The sequence below is a fragment of the Anastrepha ludens genome, chromosome 4 (assembly GCF_028408465.1).
Source record: "Anastrepha ludens isolate Willacy chromosome 4, idAnaLude1.1, whole genome shotgun sequence".
In the NCBI taxonomy this organism is placed as follows: domain Eukaryota; kingdom Metazoa; phylum Arthropoda; class Insecta; order Diptera; family Tephritidae; genus Anastrepha; species Anastrepha ludens.
The window spans coordinates 67,437,749-67,458,620 of NC_071500.1; the positions used below are offsets into that span (position 1 = coordinate 67,437,749).

Genomic DNA, 20,872 nt, shown 5'->3' on the forward strand with positions numbered 1-20,872 from the left:
GAACCTTCCACTGAACATCCCTGCGTGCGAACTTCGTTTTCATTTCAGGTGTATGGCAACACCAACTTTTCTCTAAATTATAGAACTTTAACATTAAATTACTTAAAAACTATAAGCCTCCGGCAGGTTCTGTTTTCAGTTTTAAGATGGGGATACACCCCTCTATCACCCCCTTTTTACCGTTTTTTCCAAAGCGATAGACATTATACTAAATTCTAGCCCATAATTATTTTTACGAAGGTAAAAAGAAACGCTAAAATAAAAACGAAATAAAATGTACGGCGGGAAAGAAAACAGGTTTAAACGTAGTTCTAATAAGAATTTTAATAGGTATTATTAACTATGATTCATATTACATAAAAAAGTGTGTGCCCATAAACGCTTTGGCCTGTTATTATATATATATTATGTGTTGTTATTACTTATTATAAAATGCAATTAATTTCGCATGCATATTGCTGCCCCAGTAAACGTTGTTTACGGATTTACTCCAACTTTTTATGACTAGTAGTCAATAGCGGAATTAGCTATTCCTTCTCCTTGTCTTTTCTTGATATTGTTAATAATAATAAAACAAACCAAAATCTCCAAAATATTTCACCAAAGCAATTAGCTATATGCAACGCGGTAAGATCCAGAGGCATAGGAAAATGCATTGCTATAAGTTAGGCCACTTTTGATGATACACAGAATCCTAAATGATTACCGACTCGTGCTAAAACTCTCGGTAAGCAATTGGTCACTATTCGAAAGGAGATGAATAGAAAACGATCGAGCTACTGTCTCGGCTACGGCTTTGACCAGAAAAATTCAATTCTTTTTCGGTTTGGCTTCGGCAAAGTCAAAATGCCGAGTAACGCTGAAAATTTTGTATGTTTAAAAATTATATTAACTCTACATAAACTATTTTGATTTGTACTTTGATGTTTTGTGAGAAAAGAGTTTCATTTTGACTTTAACGTTCAAATACACAATCGTAAAATCAGTTGTTCTAGTATGTATGGAAATTGGTCTAGCAGACGAATAGAACATTTGTTTCGAGATAGATGAAATGACTGATATTCTTGTGTGTAACATAGTGTGCATTTTTTCTACACTAATTTAATCATCTCGTGTGTGACGAAGAAAACAAGATTGTACCTGCAAGAATGATAAAGTAAGAGTTTGAGCCTTCCACAGGTATTCAATTCGCTTTGATGTTTATGCATAATTGTTCTCCTGTGTGAAGGCCCAACAGAAAATATTGAGACCATTATTTATGGCCCACCCTACCTATATTTATGTAGCCTATATACAAACCATTGCCGGCAAAGTCGATAAATACTATGCTCGACTTCAAACTATCGACCTAACATATTTCAGTTATAAATACATTGCGAATTAATGAACACTTTCTTCTAATTTAATTTCAAATACCAAATATAAATGATTTCGAAATGAATATGAATGGATTCGAACAATGGGTAAAATGGAATACAATATTGGAATATTGTAGCAATATTAAAAAAAATTTCTCTTATAGGGCGGTTATATGGAAGCAAAGATAAAAAAGCTGGAAGAGCAATTTTCAGATACTACCAATCTCTATCGACGTTCTACTTTATTTACAGGGATTTCTATTTACGTAAATGGTCTAACCAATCCTTCAGCTGATGAATTGAAACGAATAATGATGGTACACGGTGGAACCTATCACCATTACGAACGTTCTCATACTACTTATATTATAGCTTCTAATTTGCCAGACGTAAAAGTACGCAATATGAATACCAGTAAAATTATTAGTCCTCAGTGGGTGGTGGACTGCGTAAAGGCAATGCGTATTCTGGATTACACACGATATTTATTGTATACAAATCAAAAAGGAACGCAGCCACGATTGGCTTTTAAGAAAAGTAATCAAGATGAAGTAGAAAATGTCTTCAGCGAAAACGAAATTTGTGGTGCTATACAAGGAAAAGGCGATTCACCTACAGCAACCGCTTCTGACAAAGCCATTAAAAAGGAAACTGCACGCACTGCTGTCGATCCACAATTTCTGTCGGAATTTTATAATAATTCGAGATTACATCACATTGCAACGCTCGGTGCTAGTTTCAAACAATATGTGTCTGATTTGCGTGAGCGCTATTCGACGAATGATTTTCCAGCGCGTTTAAAACTAAAAGAACGGCTATATGGAAATATTAAAGCAAGTAACCGAATGTCATCTGTTTCATGGATAATGCATATTGATATGGACTGCTTCTTTGTATCGGTGGGCCTACGCAAGCATCCCGAGCTAAGGGGTAAACCAGTAGCTGTAACGCATTCAAAAGGTACTAGGTATGAAGATTTTTTCTTTTTCATAAGTTGGCTTTAGTTCTACGAAAAACGGCACCATTTGCAATTATATCGAGTGCCACCACCGGTCATTTTAAAATTGCTAAGGAAGTTTACATTTGGTTAAGTTAGGTGACGGTGGTTGCAACTCTTCATGTGCGTGTATAGTACATCACCTAGGCCTGGATGCTCATGGTGAAAAAACTAGTTTGGTATTTGATTCCGAATGTGGTAAAACTAAATTGCTTCATTGTTATAGGTGTTAATGCTGGTTCCTAAATAAACGAAGTCTTTTACAACTTCGAAATCATAACTGTCTACAGTGACGAGGGTGCCGATACGCGAGTGCGCAGACTGTTTGTTTGAAGACAGGAGGTACTTCGTTTTGTCCTCGTTCACCACCAAACCCATTCGCTTTGCCTCTTTATCCAGTTTGGAGACCGCTTTCATAGGGACAAAAGTATTGGCACACTTTAAATAGTTGATGTTTATTTGGCTTTACTTCGCTTGTCTGGCTATGCTGTTTTATAAAACAGTAATAGTGACGTTCCGTTATTTTTATTGCATGAGTTTGTAATTCACGAAAAGGCACAAAACATTTTAAAGGACGAAATCTTTGAAAAATCTGGCAATAAAAATCCGCGAGCTGGAAAAAAAGAAATAAATAATTGGCGCGTACACTTCTGTCAGGTGTTTTCCTCCTCCTATTTGTGGCGTGTGTCTTGATGTTGTTCCACGAATGAAGGGACCTACAATGTTTAGTCGACTCCGAACGAAAAATGGGTTTTCATGGCAGAAATATACTCGGAAGTTTGCCATTGCCTGCGGAGAAGCGACCGATATTAGAAACAACTTTTTCTATCATTTTGCTGTCTGATGCGCAGCGATTCGAACCTACGCACTCCCGAATGGTAGTCAAGCACTAAAGAATAAATTTTTGAATCGGAACAGAAAATCATCTGTTTAGGAATTATGCACTACTGACATCTAGCACTTTTAAAATACCCTTTACTTGGACGTAAACTTTAAAGAGGGGGTTTTTTTTGCGATATGCCGATCTTTAAGCAATTATTATTATTTTTTTTAATCTAAATACTATATTTGACAAGCATACCGCGGTATACTATGTTCTAAGGGTGATTTTTCAGTATAAAGTCCCCTTTATTTATCAGCTTATGTAAGTTTTAAACGTATCATCTTGCAACGCAAAACCAAATATATAAATTATGTTGATTTAACTTCTCATTAGAAACATTACTAATATGTATACGTGTTTGCATCCTCTTATTCTAATTGATAGGTGGGATGAGCGCTAAAGAGGTGCCCATTCACCCTGGTGTTGACCGAAAAACTGAAATGGAATTGTTTGCAAATCGTTTTGACCAACATTTACACAACAATGTACTATCTGATAAGGTTCGTGGGGGTTTCGAAGCTAAAATGTCTCTTTCAGAGATTGCTTCGTGTAGCTATGAGGCACGCGCCAAAGGTATTCGGAATGGGATGTTTGTCGGACAAGCTTTAAATTTATGTCCCGAATTGAAAACTATCCCATATGACTTTGAAGGCTATCGTGAAGTTGCGTATACCTTATATGACACCATAGCCCAGTATACGTTAAATATCGAGGCAGTAAGTTGTGATGAAATGTTTGTTGATCTAACAGAGGTTTTGGATGAGATCCAAGTAGAACCCATGGATTTTATACTTGCCGTGCGTGAAGAAATACGCACAAAAACTGGTTGTCCATGCTCTGCAGGTGTTGGAGGAAATAAGTATGTATATTTGTTAAGAATTGTTTAGAACTTTGCTCCAACATTTTACGTTAAGGCTGCAAGCGCGCATGGCTACAAAACGCGCCAAACCAGATGGTCAGTACCTATTACTTCCTGATGTTGCTGAGGAGTACTTGGCAAATATAAAAATAGAAGACTTGCCAGGTGTAGGAAGCAGTACAGCCTACACGTTAAAGCAGTACAATTTAATAACATGTGGAGATCTACAAAAGGTTTCGCTGGTAAAATTACAAATGCATGTTGGGAAGAAATTTGGCGAGACGCTATATCACTTTTGCCGTGGCGTCGATAATCGTCCACTTATCTACGGGCAGGTAGGAAGTATTTAAAACAGACTAAATACTAAAAATAGTTTTAATTTTTTGTTATTTTTTAGATACGTAAATCTGTTTCAGCGGAAGTAAATTATGGCATTCGTTTCAAAGAATTCAGTGAATTAGAAACGTTTCTTCGGCAGCTATGTTCTGAAGTACATACTCGACTTAGTGATATAAAACGCCGCACGAAATGTATTACATTGAAGCTATTAGTGCGCGCCAAAGATGCCCCACTAGAGGCTGCGAAGTTCATGGGGCATGGTGTTTGTGATAATATAACAAAATCAGTCTCATTATCCGAGTTCACATGTGACGTGGATGTGATTACACGTACAGTCTTAACAACAATGAAAGCTTTAGCAGTACCGCCAAACGAATTGCGTGGTATTGGCATTCAACTATCTAAACTAAATGACCCTAATGAGGGTAAGGAACGGAAAAAGAATGTCATAATGAATATGTTTAACAAGGTGGAGAAGCGAAAAGGTATACAATGCATTAATTGTCTTAGTTTGGGGAAAAAGAAATCCATTCTCGTTAGATGGCTGTAGGGATCAATATCTCGTAAAGTTTCGATTAAACAATTTAAAGTTTACTAAAAATGATTTTGCTGTTTTTGGTTTGTTCCATTCAGTTGTGATTTACAGGCTGTTAACAATGTAAATTCGCATTTACATTTTACAGTTTTTTTATTAAGGCAAGTATGCAAGCTAATCCGCTGAAATTTCGCTTGGTGTTTATGGTGCCGATACTGTAACAGCTCATTACGTGCAATTTTGGTTTCGTCGATTTCATTCAGGCATTTTTGATGTAAAAAAAATGTTGATAAAATCACAGAAATAATCGAAATTAACTGGCATGTTAGTAGTCGTTTTAAACCATTTGCGCAAAAATAATGGAATTCTTTTTCCCCAAACTATTTTCAACATATAATATGTATATTTATATTTATTAAAAATAATTTATTTAGAGAAAGTCACAGATTTGGTTAACAATGAAAGCAATCCTAGTGGAGTAAGTGAAAAACATGAGATACGAAAATGTGAGGTAACATTAAATGAACAAAAAGCCCTGTCCGTTAAAACCTTTGGAAAACGGACTCGTGGCCGGCCTGCGTGCAACTCTTTAGACAAAAAGTGTAAAAAAACACCCGATATATTGGGTTTAATGCAGCACATGGTTACCAAGCAACCCGCACTGTCAGGACTCAACTTGGGTAATAATCCCGCAATTCCGAAAAACATAGATCCAGATGTTTTTGCGGCTCTGCCTTTAGATATTCGTGACGAAATATTACAAGCTCAAAAAGATTTGTTACAGAACTCAACAAAAACAGGGCTGCCGCCTCATCCGCCAACTAGTCTGAATTTAAGTACGCTAAATGAAAGTGATTTTCAACCGTCTACATCTAAAGCAGCACAACTTAAGCAGCAAAGGAAAGCGCTGTATAAGAACCAAAAAAATCACACAACTACGGAGGTCGCATCAACAGTGGTGCACATAGATCCTGAATTTATGGCTGCATTGCCGCAAGCATTGCGTATGGAAGTTGAAAAAGATTTGGCACAGCCACTTGAAAAATATCAAGCTACAGTACCAGAAGAAAAATGCAAAGGTCGAATAAATGTTGGTAATGCCAAACATTGTTCTAGAACACAAGTGTCTGTTGAGAATTTGTTCATGCAAACAAATTGCAATCAATTGCTTTTAGCTTGGCTGAAAAGTGCAGACGTGCCAGAAATATATGACATTGAGTTAATTGCTATACACGCAGGTGAACTGGTCAGGGTTGACGAAATAGACAGGCTCTACACTCCTCTACTTTATTTTTGCAGGTCAGTTCTAAATACATTGATTTTGAAAATTTTATTAATTTAAAAATATCTTAAAGATTACTAAATCAACAGAAGAGCGATGGTACTCCCAGTAATTGCATATGGCATAAAGCATATCTGAGCATAATTAAAGTCGTACAAAAGGAAATGGAAAAGGCTTATGACGGTCGGAGTTTGTATTTGAGTGTAAAGTTGAAATGTGATAAGTGCCTTCGTCTTGAAAATTTGGAATAAAATATTTTGCTTCAGTGCATCGGCATTTTTCTAAGCGATAAATAAATGGTATTGTGATGTAGCCCGTATATAAATGTATAGTTTGATATATAGTTTTTTACAATGGTTGTAGCGCCAGTATGGTTCGAGATAGAAAAATTATATTTTGACAAATCACGAATATTCGTGAAGCGACTGGCAGCAGTGCCAAGCGAGTGAGATACATGGTGTAGATAGAGCTCGGTAAGTGGGAGCTGCAGACTCAGCAATTTCAAGATTTTAGATGACATCACTTTTCCTCTACCGAAGCCTTCCCTGGTGATATTCAACAGGGTACGCTTGGCTGATTGCTGAATAACTATATGAAGCAGTGTTAGCTAAAGTATCACCTTTATCGCAGCTGTAGGGCAAGTGTGCATCAAAAGTGAAAAGGTGAATCGCCAAATTTTTCTATTTATTAATATATATGTATAATTGGCGCGTCCGCCCGTTTTGGGTGTTTGGCCGAGCTCCTCCTCCTATTTGTGGTGTGCGTATTGATGTTGGTCTGCAAATGGAGGGGCCTACAGTTTCAAACCGACTCCGAATGGCAGATGTTTTTTATGAGGAGCTTTTCATGGCAGAAATACACTGGGAGGTTTGCCATTGCCTGCCGAAGGCCGTCCGCTATTGGAAAAGAACATTTTCTTCATTTTGGTCTTTCACCGAGATTCGAACCTACGTTCTCTCTGAACTCCAAATGGTAGTCACGCACCAAGTCATTCGGCTACGGCGGTCGCCGTCGATTAATTTATTAAAGTTTTAAATATTATGGTTATAAAATACAAGGTATTTCTCTTGTGACAACGCTTTTGAAGATCTGTTTACATTTTTCACTGAGACCTGACTTTATCGACCGGCGGTAGATGTAAAATTAAAAATAAACATATGCTCGACGAATTTCATCGTCGCTTTCGTTGGGTGCAATCTCATATACTTCTGTGTGTTTTAATTTTTACAATGAAATTTCATCCGAGAAAATTCGCTCTGCGGTTTGATTTTTTTGTACATTTAGGAAGAATTATTAAATGTAATAGCTGTTAGGATAATTGAGTCAATGAAAAAAGATGCGATCATGCTTAAAGTGCTCTTTGGAGTTGGTCGTTTGAAGGGGTATTTAGCCTCAACGAATCGATTTATTTATAGACTAGAAAATGAAGTTATATTGCAGAAATCTAGGTGCCCTAACTGAAGGCTTAGGAAGCATTTCTAGCAGGAATATCTATGACAAGTTGATTTGTAAGTGGAACAGAACTTTAGGGCGTGTTCAAGCTGCAATAATTGAGGGCAGCGTTGCAATTTATTGGGTGAGCCTAACACATCCCTATTTCCCCACACTAATCACTTCACAATGCTGCATAACTTCTAATTCCTTATCAATCGATGGGTAATGTTGCAATATATTATTTATTATACGAAACTGGATCCAGAATGTAAAGCTACTATTCCTCGACCTAATGTGTTATTTATATAATATTTTTCCTTTTATAATTTAATATAAGGAATGACTGTATTTGCAGTTTCACCTTTTATAGATTATTTAGAAAAACAATTAATTGAATTCATACAAAAGGATGTTCTCAATTTTTTAATAAAAAATTATAGTAAAGAAAAATATATAATCATAAATGTTGGATTTTGTTTATAAAGGTTTTGTAGTTGAATTTGAAAATGTTTAAAGTTTTTTTTTTTGTAGATTTAACAGCATACATAAGCAATAATAGCCGCGAGTGCGCTCTTTGAAATATTTCAATTTTCTGATTTCCGTTCTTATAGGGAAGCTTTAGGATATTAGGCATACTATGTATAATAGAACAATTCATGTCTTAAAAAATTTTTTTGATTTGTTTTATTTATTTGTTTTACAATTTTAGTGGCCATGGAAGTATGTATTTATATGCGAAGCTTGTGTGGATACTTCTGCATTGGCATGATAAGACATCGATCTTTAAGCCCAGCTGTAATGCATTTATGCATTGCCGACGTTGTTGTTGTGTACAGATTATTTTGTTTTATTTTTAATGTACAACTACGTCGCTCCTGGTGTGTGTATGTAATATTGTTCTGGGTTTTTTTGCACTTCATATTACTTTATGAATATCTGTTCGAACTTTACTCTACTTGAGTATGTTGTTTTGAATCAATTCTTGTCAAGTTACTGTAATTTTTCTTACTATACCTCATTTTCATTTATTTTTCGTTATTTTTTCATTTATGTATGTAGCTATGAATGTTGTTGTTTTTGTAGGGCGGGTATGTGACAGACAAACATTTAAAACGCTATCGCGCACGTCCGTTTTAGCGGCTAAATTCAGGCGCATCGTCCTGAGTGATGTCACCATATTTCCAAATGCCCAAATGCGCAGTAAGCGCGGCTTGCTGGGCAGCCCTATACTGCTCCACCAAATCTTTAAGCTTACGTTCGCGACGTTTTTCGGCTAACACATAGCCATCAGCTACCAATTGCTTACCAATATCGGCATTGGTAGCTGGGTCATGCACCGTTGCCAATGCCGGCCCAGTGGCAGGTTTTAGTTCGACATTCAATTTTACAGTGCGATTGAGCACATCCTCGGCAAACAATCGTAGTGCTTCTTCCTTGTCTTCATTATCGGAGGGAAGTTGAACCAAAGCAAGCGCATACTCGGTGGCAAACGGCCTGTCGCTGGTGAATGCAGAAGGCAGGGCTGCCAAACGGTTTGTAGGCACAGTCTAAAAATACGAAAATTATCAGATGAAGTTTAGTAAAGAAACTAAAAATAAGTTAAATTCACAATCAAAAACTATGTGTTGTGTTAGTGTTGCGTGAAAACCAAGCTAGTCATATATATACTTTGATCCTCCATCATCTACCGTTTGCGCTCCAATTTTTTTACTTTCTACGGCGTCAAGGCGCAATGTAACAAAAAAATATTGTTTTTGCGTCATTTAACCGCGTCCAGCAATCCAATTCAGTTGCGCTACAGCTAAATTGACGATGGAGTTTATGCTCATGATAAGCAATGACCAAGCAATATATAACACCATTGAGGTATGCCAAATTTACTCGCTTTTTGCTTTCGCAAGCTTATGACTCATGCGCTACACTTGAAGACGGTAACGGATCTAAGGAGCTTGCATTTATTGATAGTTATTCAAATATATACATATTTACACATACATATCTTTTAACACTTATTGCACTCGCGATAACGTGAACTATACATATTTAAAATCAAGAGAATTTGAGATTACCAACGGTAGAAAAATATGCTGATTGGTAAATGCTTGTTTGATACACAACGTATATCAAACCATATAAAATAAATTCAGGGGGATAAAAAAAAGACTTGATGAATTCAAAAAATAAACAGCAGAATCCTTCCATTTATTTGTAGCTTTTGTAATCAGTGAGATACCCAAATCCTTTCCAACAAGATTACGCAAATACAGGGTGGCCCATATAGTTTTTTTTTAATAGCATGTTATTTTGGCAGTGACATGTCCTTCCCGCTGGGAATTTTGAGAGAGTCACTATCATATCTTCGCTTTACGCTTGAACATCGCTAAGAAATTGCAAATTTATTTCAGAAGTAAAAGTTGTGTAACCCAAACAGTGCGCATTTCTTCTCAGCGGCTACGTTGACAAGCAAAACTACCGCATCTGAAGATCGGAAAACCCGCGCGTGATCGTCGAGAAGCCAATGCATACTCACGGAGCGACAGTTTGGAGCGGTGGTATCATCGACCCAGTTTTCTTAAAAAAAAAAAAAAAAAAAAAAAAAAAAAAAAAAAAAAAAAAAAAAAAACCTGCTGGAAACATTCCTGTTAATCGTAAGTGCTACGTAAGACGCGTTGTAAATATTTTTTTTTGGGACCAGAAATTGAAATCATGTACTTGGACGATCTTTTTTTCAGCAGAATGGCGCGCCATGTCACAATTGTTTTTTGTGCTTAAAGTTCGGGAATCGTGTTATTAGCCGTCTCGGCGGTGTCAATTGGCCATATCGGAGCTGCGATTTGGAACCGTTAGATTTTTTGTAAAGTGCCGTGAAGGCCCGATGTTATACGAATAGTGCATTAATGATTTAAGCCCTTAAGGCGAATATCAAGCAAGCCATTTTTGAGAGTCAGGAATAATGGGTGTTTGCTCTTTCGAATAATCTAATAATACACCGTAAAATATTTTTGTCCTTTTCTTATGAATAAAAAAAAAACTATGCAAAATCACCCTGTACATAAATGACTGCATGTATTTATAATTTGCAGCTACTGTTGGTGCATATATAGTTCAGAATTTGGTTTGAAAGCAGCTTAAAGATGAACTTTAATTAATATTAGTGAAGTTCCTAAATCGATATTCAAGGTGTTTATAAGTATACCGTAATTGATATTGTTCTCATTACAGAACTCGCTAAGATTATTGTTATAGAGCGGTCAAGATTAATTAAGTGTTCATGTCATCGCGAATGCACTGTATGTACATAATTGGCATATTCGCTTAATCTTACCTCTTTGTTGCCATAGTCGATATAGAGCACAGTAGCATTATTGCCTTGAACACGTTCCACCTTGGCACGATACCACTGATTGTCGGCAGAAAATTGAGCTGCGCATACATCTCCGCGCTTAGTAGTGTAAGCGCCAACTATTGGCGGGTTGACTTGGAAGTCGGCATGCAACTTGGCCATCATTGCCTCCAACTTTGCTCCATTCTCAACGGCTTGCGCAAAGAATGTCAAGTCAGCAGTAATCTCGGTTACAATAACATCCTCGTAGTTCACTTTACGTTCTACGGGTGCCTTTTCATCTTTCTCCTCTTCAACCACCACTGGTTTCTCTTCAACGACTTGTTCTACGTAATTTGCCCATATGTTCTTCTTGGCAGCCTTAGCGCGATCTTCGGCATTCTTTAGTTGACGGTAATATTCAGATTTTTCAGCGCTAAAGTGCACTTCGGCGAGTCCTTCTTCGACTAATGCCACTGACAAATTAACATTGTTATCCGTCCAAAGCCAACCGATAACTGAAGATCCGGCCTTGTCCGTGGTATCAATATGCACCGAGACATCCCGCTGTAAAACTCGGTCACGTGTGAAAGCTAAGGCCTCCTCACCGTAGGGTTCACCTTCTTGTGCTGGACTGCCATTCAGTGCAGGGCGTGAGGAACGCGGACATGAAATGCCAGCCAGTAGGAATGTCACCAGGCAGCTATCCTTCGGCACGTACAAACGTAGACGTGAACCACTTGCAACGAACTCAACTATACCCTCGGTACGCAGAGCCCGCTGCCAAGATGGTAGATACTGTACTTTGATGCGGGAATGATCAACAGTCAAGTCATTAATACGTAATGGCACGTTATCCTTTTTGCCAAACATACCCTTTTGACCCTTGATAGCCTGGCTTTCTGCAGCTAGAAGCTGATCGTATACTGAAGAACGCTGATCATCATCTTGACGATGACGTACGCAGTTGGCTAGACCCTTCGCGACCATAGCTTCAGCGACATTCTGTCCGCCCACCAAAACGGTGTAGCAATACTTCTCGGGGAAATTATCGCGTGCTGGCGAAATGTAATCCAAATTACATTGTACTTTTTTATTGATCAGTTTTTTGCGCAAAAATTCACGTGCTTCAAACATAAAGGGAATCTCATATAGTGGGCGGTAGTTTTTACCGCGTGGAGGTAACACAACCTCACCATCAGCACCGACACCGGAGCGAGTGTCACGTGGAGGACGAATCGAAGAGAAGAATATCTTCTTGACTAGTCCATTTGACAGGCGGACGCTTATAGCATCGCCATTAAACACTTCTACTACAGTACCAGTGAAATCTTTTTCCTTAGCATTCACAGTAGGCGCCTTGGATTGGTAATCTTGCCACAAGCGCAGTCGTTTGTCCTTAGCAGTTCGTTCGGCAGCACGTAACTTATCGGCACCTATTGGAAAAGAAGATGTGTTACTCTGTTAATATAGAATACACTGGAAAAATTGATAAAATTTAATGCAACATGTGGATTTGTCGGCGGGGTGAAATGATCTTGTCGCTTTAAATTAAAAAAAAAAACGTCAAAATCTTGGAATCCGTCTTTAATTTCGCATCACATTGTGTTAAACAAGAGCATATCAATGGCATTGCAAATGAGTGCTCAGGTAACTCAAAGTGAGGCACTTTTCTTAAATATATAGTAACGATAATTAGTTGCAATAAGTTCAGCGTGGGCCGAATGAGATAGAAAATCTGATAAAACCACATTGACCTTGACACTGAGTATTGTTCTAACTCTGTGTATTAGGTTCAAGATATTATAATCCTCGACAAGAAAACACAAAGCTAGAAGTTGAAGAAATGTGACTACACATTGTTCGCGTGCTGCAATACTGTCATAAAGTGCCACACATTCTCAGTCGAAACCAGCATAGTTGAAATTTCTTTGTAAGAGATATATACCGCTTTTAAAATATTCTCCTGTATTTTTTGGGGAATGTTGGCCGGATATGAATCCGAGTCATTGCAAGTCAGTATTGCAGCACACCTAAAAACTTTAAACATTTCAAAAACTTACCACTCTTCATGACGGCCATCGACCAGTCGACACACTTAGCCAAACCTTCGCGCAGCAACGATTCGGCAATGTTGCCTTTTGGGAATATGATTGTGCCAATAAAATTTGAATTGTTGACGGACTCAAGACGTATTTCAACTTCACGCTGAAGTAAACGCGATTCCACGAAAAAACGCGCCTCATCGGCAAATGGAATTTTCACACTCAGATCCGGTTTGCCATCCGCATCAAGTTTCACTCCTGGACAACGGATACCCGAAATCATTAAAGTAATGTATTGGAATTCAGGCAGCAAGAAGGCACGAACCGTCGACCCATCTCGAACATGTTCAATAATAGCTTTAACGGGTTTACCACCATAATATTCAACAAGATGAGCAGGATTTTCTTGTGTCCATTTAATATAGCGCACCTTGTCAACAGTTGGAACATGTGACCATCTGCCGCGATTCGCCGACTTTGCTTGATCTTCTAGCTCGATAAGACGTTGCAGTTCGTTAGATGGTCTACCCTCCCGGCGGACTGTCACAAAACCTTCGCGTACCATAGTCTCGACAACATTCTCGCCGCTTTCAGCATCCTTACCGAGCCAAACAAAACCATACTCCCGATTGGAATTGGTAGGTTTCTCAAAGGAGAATAAAACTTCTTCGCCGATGAGTTTCTTCCGTAGAAATTCGCGGGAGTCCCAAGCCCAGGGTTCGTCTTTAGTTTCATCGCCTCCGGCGCCTGGGCGACGTGCTAGCTTGGGTGCAAGAACATACGAGAAAGTGATTTGTTTTTCCGGAGGGGGCGCACCTTTTTGGGCACGAATAACAACGGTGTCACCAGAAAGAACCTGTTGGTAAGAGAATGAAATTATCGGATATGTTATAATAACCATGAAGATATGTGAACTTGTTTGAAAATAATTATATAAAACGAGATTAAAACATCCAACATCATATGTACTTACACACTACTACATTAGGCCAAAGAAACTATTAGATTTCAAACACACCATAAATTAACCTTTCATTCAGAAAAAAATTAAAATACGTTTTTCAAGATTTATAAAAATGTGTACGTAAAACTAACATTAGTATTACTAAGTAGCTATGAAATATTCTTATTTTTGTAACGAATTGCAATAGAAATAGAAGCCACTTTCAAATTAATTGAATCGACCTAGCACTCTATACTTTACTTTGCTAGTTAAATATTACACAACTGACTTAACACGTGCTGAGGGTACTGAAATAAACGAAGTGTTGTGCACATTCGCATTGCGTGCTGCAGAGCAATACATTCTTAGCGCCATCTATATGTCGGTTACACGATAAGGAAATGCTACACGTTCAGCGAATATTTACAGACCTCTTATAAAGAAAATTTTATGGATCCAGATTGTAAATTATTTGAATATCCATCAATAAATAATGGGTGTGTAGGTTTCTTCTTTCGGCGTATTGCAGTCGGCGACGAGATTTAATTAATCGGTGCGATAAATATTGAATATCTAGCGTATGTTGCTCCCCAAGAATGATATTTATTTCAAGAATTTGAATTACAGTGTGTCTAATAGAAGCGTGACCGGCAAAATTCAAGCCTAGAGTTCCGTTATAAAAAAATGTAAATCCCCTTCGCAATCTGTAAGTTTTGTGAGAAATTTAGAAAGTGTACGTAGTTTTTACAAAATGTTCCTATGTACACACCCTAAAGGTTCAAATAACAAAAATCACGTGCATCTACAGCACAATATTTGAAGAAGTCGACGACGTTCATATATAAATGGGTGCAACGGTATATATAAAGGGTCTTTCACAAAAGACGCCTAGATGTCAGTAGTGAATAATTCCTAGGCGGTACCTTTTTTATCTCATCTTTGGCATTTATCAAGTAGACAGATGTAAAATTTTACATAATAAAACTATGCGCTAAAATTATTGAAACTTATTATAAAAATGGTCGATCTTTAAGAATAACAGATTTTTTTAGTGGAAATAATCGGCCATTATGAGTTGACAATTCAAAGGTTGGGGAAATATTTTCAATACACTGGTTCTGTCGAGGTTAGAAAAAGGACTTGTAGACCAAACCAGTAGTGCTCATGGTGAACATTTAACCGATATAATTTCTCACATATTGTTAAGAGTCATATTTTCTACAATTACGTGCCGAAATTTCAAGCCAATCAGAGCAAAGCTGAGCGAGTTATAGTACTTTTACTGGAAGATAATGTGTCAAAGTTTCAGGCCAATCAAAGCAAAATTGAGGGAGTTACAGCAGTTTTTCCGAAGAGATTTCAGTTTTGTTATTTGACAACCGATTTTCATGATTGCTTAAGATTTTTTTATCATTTGGTATTTCATGTCAGGCGATTCGAGCCTGGTCACTTCCGAATGACGCACACACCCATTCGGTCGGCCATCGAATATATAGAAATTAAAAACGATGGCAATATTGAGGGAGTATTTTGACTAGTTCTTAAATGTTGGTTTATAAAAGTTAGCAGATTCAATGACATAACATTTCATATAATGTTTTTGGAGTTAGATTTTGTTTGTAATTTTTTTACCATGGTTCATTCTTTAACTAAAACAATATTTTGAATGAATTTTTGTACATGAAATTTTAGTAAAATAAGTAAATAGTTTTAAGCGGCTAAAAAATAGCTGAGATTTTCAATACACTTTTTCTGATGGCTTTTTGGACTCTCCTCCATATAACAATGAATTTCTTGTGAGAGAAGTGAGCATGCAGTTGGAAAAACAAAATCAACTCCCGCTTCTATAATTTGCACATGTTGACAAGTTGCAATTCCAGCGAATGCTGGAATAACACTACTGAAAAGGTAAAAATACTAACAACCAAAACACTTGGAATAAAAATTAATATGGATAGAAAAATTGATGGACAAACTATTGGACTTGATGAATGAGAGAAGAAAATATCGGGACATGAACATTAATGAGCATAAACGAAGGAACAAGTGAATCAGAAGCAAAATAAGATACGTGAGGAGCCAATGAATGAAAAGACAATGTGATGATATCGAACGACTGGAGAAGCTGCATGCAATTTTTAATTTCGCGAGCAAACTAAAGGAAATATGCAACAAGACAAGGCACATTGCAATTAATATGTTACAAACAATATAATTATAACAGACGAACAAAAAAAAATTCCAATATGTCAATGAACCATTTAAAGACGATTAGTATAAACAATATAACAGGTGATCCATTATTTAAAATAACTACGTCTGAAACAAGAAAATCAATCGAAATATCACAATTAAAAAGAGCATGAGTTGTGACAAAATCTCACCGGGTATTTTGAAACTTATAGGTGATAGGAATATAAAAAATGCGTGGCGATTATGGGAATAACTCAATTTGGTTTTAAAAAAGCTTTAGGAACCAGAGAAGCAATATTTGGCCTTCAAATACTTACACAAAACTCACAGGACGCCAAGATATCTGTATGTTTTTATAGACTACGAGAAAGCCTTTGGCAAAATACAACATAAGCTATTTAAAATTGGACATAAACAAATATGACATTAAGTACATATAAAGCTTACATTACAACTAGACTGGAAAAAATAGATCCGAGGACATTTCCACAAAAGAGACAAAAATTAACAGGCGGGATAGGCACGGTTGCATGCTATCTCCATTATTATTTAAAATGTATGCAAAAAAATATTTGAAGAAGAAATAAATACCGATGGAATAAAGGCTATATTAATGGAACGTACATACAGTATTGACCAAAACTATAGCACCCCTAGTGCATTATTTGCGGTTGCTGATTTTCTCAAAACAATGAGATCGGAAATAAAAATTGTATGCATATTTTTTTTTTTTAATTCACTTTTAATAAAACGGCACGCTTGTGACCAATTTCTTTTATTTCAAAAGTTTAACATAAAATAGTTCATAGTAGGAAAAATTCAATGAAAACTAAAGCACCCTCTATATTGGTGTAAACAAATACATTTCTATGCTACTATTTTGTAGGAAACCCCTTATTATGCTGCACATCTTTTAAGTATTAAAGATATTATGTTATCAATAACATTTTGCGATATGCCTTCTCATGCTGCTTTTATAATTGCAAATAGTTCGTCCTGGGTCCTACAGTTTCTCCCTACTAATTTTCATATTAACGATTTCCCATAAGTTCTTAACTGGATGGAGATCAGGGGACTGACCTGGCCACTTTTAAACTTTTATGCCATTACGTCGCAGCCAAGTTTTAGTCAATGAAAAACAACCCCATACCATTATGTTATCACCATTGTTTTTGGTATTAACAAAGCATCTTAACCACTTAGACGTAGGCCGAACTACAACGAAAGGTCAATACCCACTAAACACCAATATCGATTGTCAGTAATACCTAAGTCAGTTGTTAGTTTGCTCTCTTTATCGGCACATACAACCGTAATGACCACTAAGGTCCAACACGGCAACAAGTTCCTTAAATTGCTAATCGGTAGTACTTGAAGCGATACAAAAAAATGTTGCTAGCGACATTTAAAGTACTAATGTCACGCAGTGGATAAAGCTCCAAACCTGGCAGAATATTGCTATTAGGGTAGCCACGGGATGCACCAACGTGGAATTCAAAATTCCCCTCAAAATTTTTTTCTACCATACCTATCGAGGAAAATTGGTAACCCATCATCCTTGCCTTTATTAGGTTTTTGGCCGAGCTCTTCCTCCTATTCCTGGTGTGCGATTAATTTTTGATCTACCTTTTTCCCAAAAGGGGAACATATTTTAACCCTTTTTTGGAATTGTTTGGGGTTAAGCATTGACGTTGCAGTTCAAAAGAGAGAAATGTCGGAATCACGTCTACTTCTTGAATGTAACCATAGATAATAATGTAACTTGGTCAGAATTTAAGCAAAGAAACGCAATAACAGATCACTGTGACATTGAAATAAAACAAAATCAGTTGTTCTACTATCACATTGTATGAATTCTCCTTGGACAAAAAGATATTTAGGAGTACAGTTGAACCTGGATTATCTGTAATTCCAGGAACCGGGATACTGAACCATTTATTTGTTACCTCTATTATCATGCAGTGTGCCACATACAAAGACCTTTACTCAAACCACATTGGACAGGTAGCAGCAGTAGGGTTTCAATTTTCTTGTATTTTATTAATTTCGTCCCTAAATTGTTAAATTTTGACTAAATTTGGGGGTAGTGGTTATATCGACTACATTTTGTGTAATATCATAATTTTTGAAGCAAACCTTGTCAGTAATAGAAAGCCAACACAATAAAATATGGTATGAACGCTGACACTTCTTTGGCGTCTTTTGTCACGTGCTGAGTAGATAATTTGTAATTTACTAGAAACGTATTCGATACATTCAAGTACAAGTCCTAAAAATACCTCAAAAAGTTTGTCCCGACCGTTCAAAATACCGCTGCTGTAAAGGAAAGAATTGAAGATCAAAATGTAATTGAACGGCGACAGAGTATAAGGAAACATGGTAACAATGACTTTTGGCCTATAGTTCATGGCTTGATATGTACATACTATCTACACTTCCGAAAAGATGGTGCGACATGCACACTGCCAACAAAAAATTAATTTATAGCAAATAAAATTCCTGAGAATAGGTTCATGATACTTTTTCAGTAATTTGTACACCATATCAAAACGTTTATTTGAATAAACCAGAAATAAATGAAGCTCTGAAAGATAACACTCGGCTCGAAATTATCGTTATATAGACCCAATATAGCTAAATATGAATAAAATAGAATAAAAAAAAATTACGAAAAGGATAGACATCTGTAAGGGTACATGCTTCGAATTGAAACCTTCATAACTGACAAACATTTGCACAAAATTGGGTATACGTTACCAGAAGGCAAGGCGTTTTAATGCTGTGTAGTAGTACTCTATATTAGCGCATACATTCATAAATTAACAATTTACCTCGCAAAAAGTAAAATTCGTTTGATGTATCTAATTCTTTTATTTTGTACTTTTGAAGGACGATTGCAGCAAAGCCTCATTAGGGTAATCAGACACGATACTACGTACATGCATACATACATACCTCTGCATGCATACATATGTATGTGTCTATAAAGCTGCTTACTATTTCACCCAAATTTATGAATTGCTTTTCTAGTGTCAAACTGTAAGGTGCTATCTTGTGAAAAGAAAATAAAAAAAATTACATATTTAAACGAAATGAAATGAAATTTCTTGAAAGTATTTGAAGTCTTTAAAGATCAAGTCCTACAAAATGTATAGTATGTGTGGCAAACGCATTTTCAATGAAAGTGAGGTTATAAACGAAACTCCAAAATCTGAAAGCGGTGAGCAGGCAAACACTGACATCTGCCACTGCGGCGTTAACGTCAAACCCAGCGACGCTTTCCAACGCCAATTAATCGCCCTTTATGAAGAAAATCGCGGAACGTCACAATGGCATGACCGGTAATTCAATGGTTGGCCGCCTATGGAGTAAGCAGCGCTGCTTATGAAGCCATTGACGCAGAATCCCTTGTTGTGTATAATACACAAAGTAAAATACCAACGGTCCCTTCTAAAATCTGCCAAGTTGGCACCTCCATAAAACTTTCATTTCACTATGTTTGTACTGCTCACTCACGTTATTAATACCATAACCACATCCCTCTCACACACACTTAAAACTAGTGCTGTCGGCGTGAACGTTTGTCGCCAGCTCGCTGCTACCACAATTTCAACCAGATTTTCCCTTACCTTTGCTTTATTGAAAATCGACCAACCTATATCACTAAAATTTTGCTTAATTCCGGATTTTGGAACACTTATCCTATCAATTTCGATGCATATAAGTTTTTACTGACCTGTTTCACGACACCACGCCGCTTTGGTACAACCGCTGCTGAATCGCCATCCTTATTTGTCGCCGTGGCTGGAGCTGTCGCTGCTGGTCCACTCATTTCGCTTCAATATAACTTGCTTGCTATAGCGGGTATTTATGCACTGATAATTCGTGACGATTGCACTATTTAATTAAGGTTTTTCTTCCTTTCTGCAATTAAAATATAATTGAAGACGCGGAAAAAATTATTCTGCTTGAACTCAATGTTCACCTTTCTGCTTCTGCTTCGTCCGTTCCACGTTTGCACGAGTATTAACACACCACCGCCCGTGAAATTTTGCTTCGGTTTGACAGCAGTCAGGCAGTTGTGGCAACGAATACGAACAAACGTCAATAACGTCAAATGCCATGTGACGCCATGCAACTAATGCCACATCTACACACATAGCATTTTATAAATAGATAAATATAAAAGGCAATATATTGCCAATAGAGACTGCCATTTTTTAAAGCAATAAATACAAGTTTAAATAATTTGATAAGTATTGCCCAATATGAATTGAATACAGAGGGTGGCGTTTTCCGAAAGTAGACACTTTAATAATACAATACAAAAAGGAGGGGAAATTACACGCTTTCAAAAATTCAGTGAATAGATTGGTAATATTATGATTTATGAGATTAAAAAAACTAAACGAAGTGCTGTGTATTAAATTGTAAAAGCACAAATTGAAATAAAGCCGCCAAGTGCAGTTTGAAGCGTAACTATGCACTCTATCATCCTTGATTAAAACAATATAATATCCATAACAACAAAATACAAAATATTATTATTATCCCACGCCACTCTCCCCAAAAAAGAGGTAGAGTTCATGATCGATTTTACTTATAATTAACGTTTTATAATACGTTCACATATAGTAACAGTAGACCTAATTAACATACGCAAAGCGAAGGTTGTAAGTAGA

At 36.9% G+C, this 20,872-nt stretch overlaps 2 protein-coding genes across 3 annotated transcripts; one reads left to right on the forward strand and one right to left on the reverse strand.

Annotated features, from left to right (window-relative positions):
• Nucleotides 1–1,353: 1,353 nt before the first annotated feature.
• Nucleotides 1,354–6,629, forward strand: LOC128859669 (DNA repair protein Rev1). Its single transcript, XM_054096667.1, has 7 exons — nt 1,354–1,463; nt 1,523–2,318; nt 3,623–4,097; nt 4,153–4,432; nt 4,495–4,921; nt 5,406–6,270; nt 6,327–6,629. Exons 1-7 carry the CDS (start codon nt 1,437–1,439, stop codon nt 6,502–6,504), a joined length of 3,048 nt encoding a protein of 1,015 aa, XP_053952642.1. The 5' UTR covers nt 1,354–1,436; the 3' UTR covers nt 6,505–6,629.
• Nucleotides 6,630–8,346: 1,717 nt separating this feature from the next.
• On the reverse strand, nt 8,347–20,284 carry LOC128859670 (staphylococcal nuclease domain-containing protein 1). 2 transcript variants are annotated; one of them, XM_054096668.1, is made up of 5 exons: nt 20,176–20,284; nt 19,927–20,114; nt 13,073–13,910; nt 11,013–12,445; nt 8,347–9,234 (listed from the first exon to the last, which is right to left on the reverse strand). In XM_054096668.1, the coding sequence occupies exons 2-5, from the start codon at nt 20,020–20,022 to the stop codon at nt 8,821–8,823; spliced, it is 2,781 nt and encodes a 926-aa protein (XP_053952643.1). In that variant the 5' UTR covers nt 20,023–20,114; nt 20,176–20,284; the 3' UTR covers nt 8,347–8,820. The 2 variants fall into 2 exon arrangements, with proteins under 2 accessions (XP_053952643.1, XP_053952644.1); XM_054096669.1 differs by lacking the exon at nt 20,176–20,284 and having other exon boundaries at nt 19,927–20,169.
• Nucleotides 20,285–20,872: the final 588 nt, after the last annotated feature.